General features: G+C 42.4%; 1 protein-coding gene across 1 annotated transcript in view; it reads right to left on the bottom strand.

Annotated features, from left to right (window-relative positions):
• Positions 1-332, bottom strand: part of FOXG_00751 (uncharacterized protein) — a gene marked incomplete at both ends in the record, with an annotated part of 1,783 nt that extends 1,451 nt beyond the window's left edge. Inside the window, one exon of the mRNA XM_018377325.1 lies at positions 67-332. Coding sequence (XP_018233032.1) covers positions 67-332 — 266 coding nt within the window. The remainder of the gene's footprint in view (positions 1-66) is intronic.
• Positions 333-3,165: the final 2,833 nt, after the last annotated feature.

Below are 3,165 nucleotides of genomic sequence, written 5' to 3'. Positions count from 1 at the left end.
TCCCGTCGCAATCATATACCCGTGATATGAATAATCCTTCGAATCGTTATTAGCATAGCAGGAAACAGTGCAGAGCCAAGACATACATCTATTACTCGACCGGTGGAATCGTTCAGTCCCAGATTCGACGTAAGAGGGATCACAGCAAACTGCAGCCCAGGGTTCGCTGACAACGAGAGCTGCATGCCGTTGATAGTGGCCCATTCGGGGATTTCGGTTTCGGCCCATGTAGAGACTTCAGTGTCATCGGCAAGGACACCTGTAAGAGTGCAGGCTAGGATGGAGATGAAGAGCGCCATCCTGCCTGTGCTAATTATCGTCGAGAATCTCATGATTGTGGTTGTATAGCGGTGGTGTCGAGGGTAGGAGAGGTGTTGAATAACGCCGGTTGTGGGCGACGGCGAGACTACAGACGGGCTTTATGCGTAAAGTATCGTGTGTAGTCGTCGATTTTGTGTACGTAGGGGCAAGGCTGATACGATTGAAGTCATCGCCGGTTGACGTTTAGGTGGAAGCCGACATGTCGGTTCTGAATCGCATGGGCCGGTCGCAATTCTCCTGCACTACACTCGTCTCGTATTTGTATTGCGGTTCGTTTTCGGTCAGGGGTTCCGCGGGCTGAGTTGGAAAGAGTTAAATTCAAGTTCAAGGCAAATTGATGATGGAGGGAGAAACAGGAGCAGTCTTCAAATCCATCACATCCTGGCCATGATGGGCCCCGTCGGGTCCCGTATCGGGGTGGAGCCCACCCGAAAAAAGTTCCCGCGCGCCCGCTGACAAGCGACAACAGAGGGGAACGGCAACTTCCAGCCACTGGAAACACAGCGTTTTGGCTCAACCAAGCCACTAAGAGCTCACTACTGTCACTACAAGCTTGGCAATTATTCAGAGCCAATTCTGCTTGAATCAGGGCCATCAGTGTGGTTTTGTAGACGTTAATGAATGATGATAACTTGCTTGTTTCAGTTGCTGATCGTTTGAGCTATCTATAAGATACATACCTAAACAGACAATCAATTCATTAAATCACTATGATTGCAATAAAGTATATCCATCTCTTCCGAAACTGTGAAAGCGTCTGTGTTGGCCAAGCTCTCGACCAACATGATCGCGTGAGGGGAAGCCGCATGGATGAGATATATCGGTCTTGTTAGTCATGTTATATGGTGATACCCTACATATTCTTAATCTATATGTCAGGTAAGGTAGTTAACGCCAATGATATCTAATAAGATAATCTACACATTCTAAATAAAAAAACATATCCCAACATCCTTTTATAGTACAATAGGAATCATTGTTGACAATGTAAATATTTCACTGATTAAATAAACTTTATCGTGGTTACTGTTGTGAATTTTAAGATATCAAGAGGAGATTGACGCAAGCCCTTGAGTTTTTCTTTTAAATCTTGACCATTATAGACAACTAGGGTCTCGTTCATATACTGAAGGGCTTTTATGAATCATTAGATCATCAGATCGACATATTTGGAGTAATATTATAAGCCAGAAAGTGATCAGAGAAAGATAAACGACATGGCAAATTACTCAACCTCCTGTTATTACACATTGACAGATTGAACAATCGAGAATTTCAAAGTAACATGAAATAGAATAATATCATGCGGCAGCTTCAGCCGCCTTATTAGATGTATTTCCCTGGCTATTTCATTGCTCGTCAGTATTCATGGTTGGGCTAATGCTGGGTTATCAGCAAGCATGCTTGAACTAAGTACTTTATCACTTTTCAGTACTTGAATGTAGTCCGAAATAACTGTTCAGAATTTAAAATTAATATAAAACCTTACGAGATAGGCTTTCGATCGCCTCGAGCGTCGTTTTGGCAGCTGAGAGGAAGAGTAATTTGCCACTTATCACTAGGGTTGGAAGTATCGTCGAGCTTCCATTCTGGGGCACTTGAAGATCAATTGAGAGACAAGCAAGGGAACTTTGAAGTCTAAGATATATACGAGTTGAGACAATCAGCAATAGCCCAGGGGATCAGACTCAGTTTCATGAACTTGGTTGTTGTTCAGGGCGCACAATTTGGAATACATATCAAGGGGAAAATATACCACAGAAACATTCTCATAAAACAATAGAGGGTATGGTACACTAGAAAAGATGGCATTTGAATGATAAATAACATTGTGGCTGAACAATGTTATCATATATAAGGTACCTTAGACTGTACCGTTACACTTTCTCGATGTACTATTTACCTATTGTGTTTTCATAGTAACAACCCTCAAGCTCAGAAAGCACAGAGATTGATTGGAAAGATGTATTTGTTCGGATATATTCTGGGTGAATATTCCAGGGAAATGATTAGCCCTGGGTATGCCGTTTACAGATGGTGACATGATCATTCATCAGCATTCAAGACGCCAGTATCTAGTGCCAATCCATTTCTAAGAACCCCAGTGCTACATACATTTTAAAGTTAACAATGGCTGGCAGCCCAGAGGTTAGAGATGCTTACGAAGACACAGTGAGTAATCAGATATCCTGTTATAATCATAACATCCATTGCCACCTCTGTAAATGGTATAGAACACCAACTCTTCCCGAGAGACTACGCAGGAGTATATACATGGTACAATGTAGTACTTGTGATGTTCAAATAGATATGACATGACCGGTTGTCGTGATGAATATGGCCCCACGTCACACTCTTCAAAGGCGTCCAATACAGCACAGGGTCTGCAGTACCGTTATGGTCATATACTATTTCCGATCTGTAGTTGGGTCCAATTAGAGATGACTCATGCAGGCGCGATCTTGTGCTTTTGTAATAGAAACATAGTATCGGCGAAAAGATGAAAAGGACGCCCAGCTTTTCCGCGGTGCCATGGTAACCTCCTGAAATAGCAAGGCACAGGAGAGATGCAACTATTACCATTGAAGCTAGCTGTAAGAGTTCAGTATGACACAAGTTAGTTACTCACAAATGTAGTGTATATATGCTACTGAGGAAGTGTATATACCTGTTAGCATTTCATAATCTGATACCCACCCTGCACCATATAACACAATCGTGGTCTTCTAATCCAGCACAACTCAACAACTATATCACCTCAAATAACCGCAACAGTTTCTCGGCCACTCTTAAGCTCACTACATGGATATACAAGAACAGCTATATAATAGCTATTGTTGTTGG

Source organism: Fusarium oxysporum, chromosome 1 (assembly GCF_000149955.1).
Source record: "Fusarium oxysporum f. sp. lycopersici 4287 chromosome 1, whole genome shotgun sequence".
In the NCBI taxonomy this organism is placed as follows: Eukaryota; Fungi; Ascomycota; class Sordariomycetes; order Hypocreales; family Nectriaceae; genus Fusarium; species Fusarium oxysporum.
This window is presented reverse-complemented; position numbering and strand designations above follow the sequence as displayed.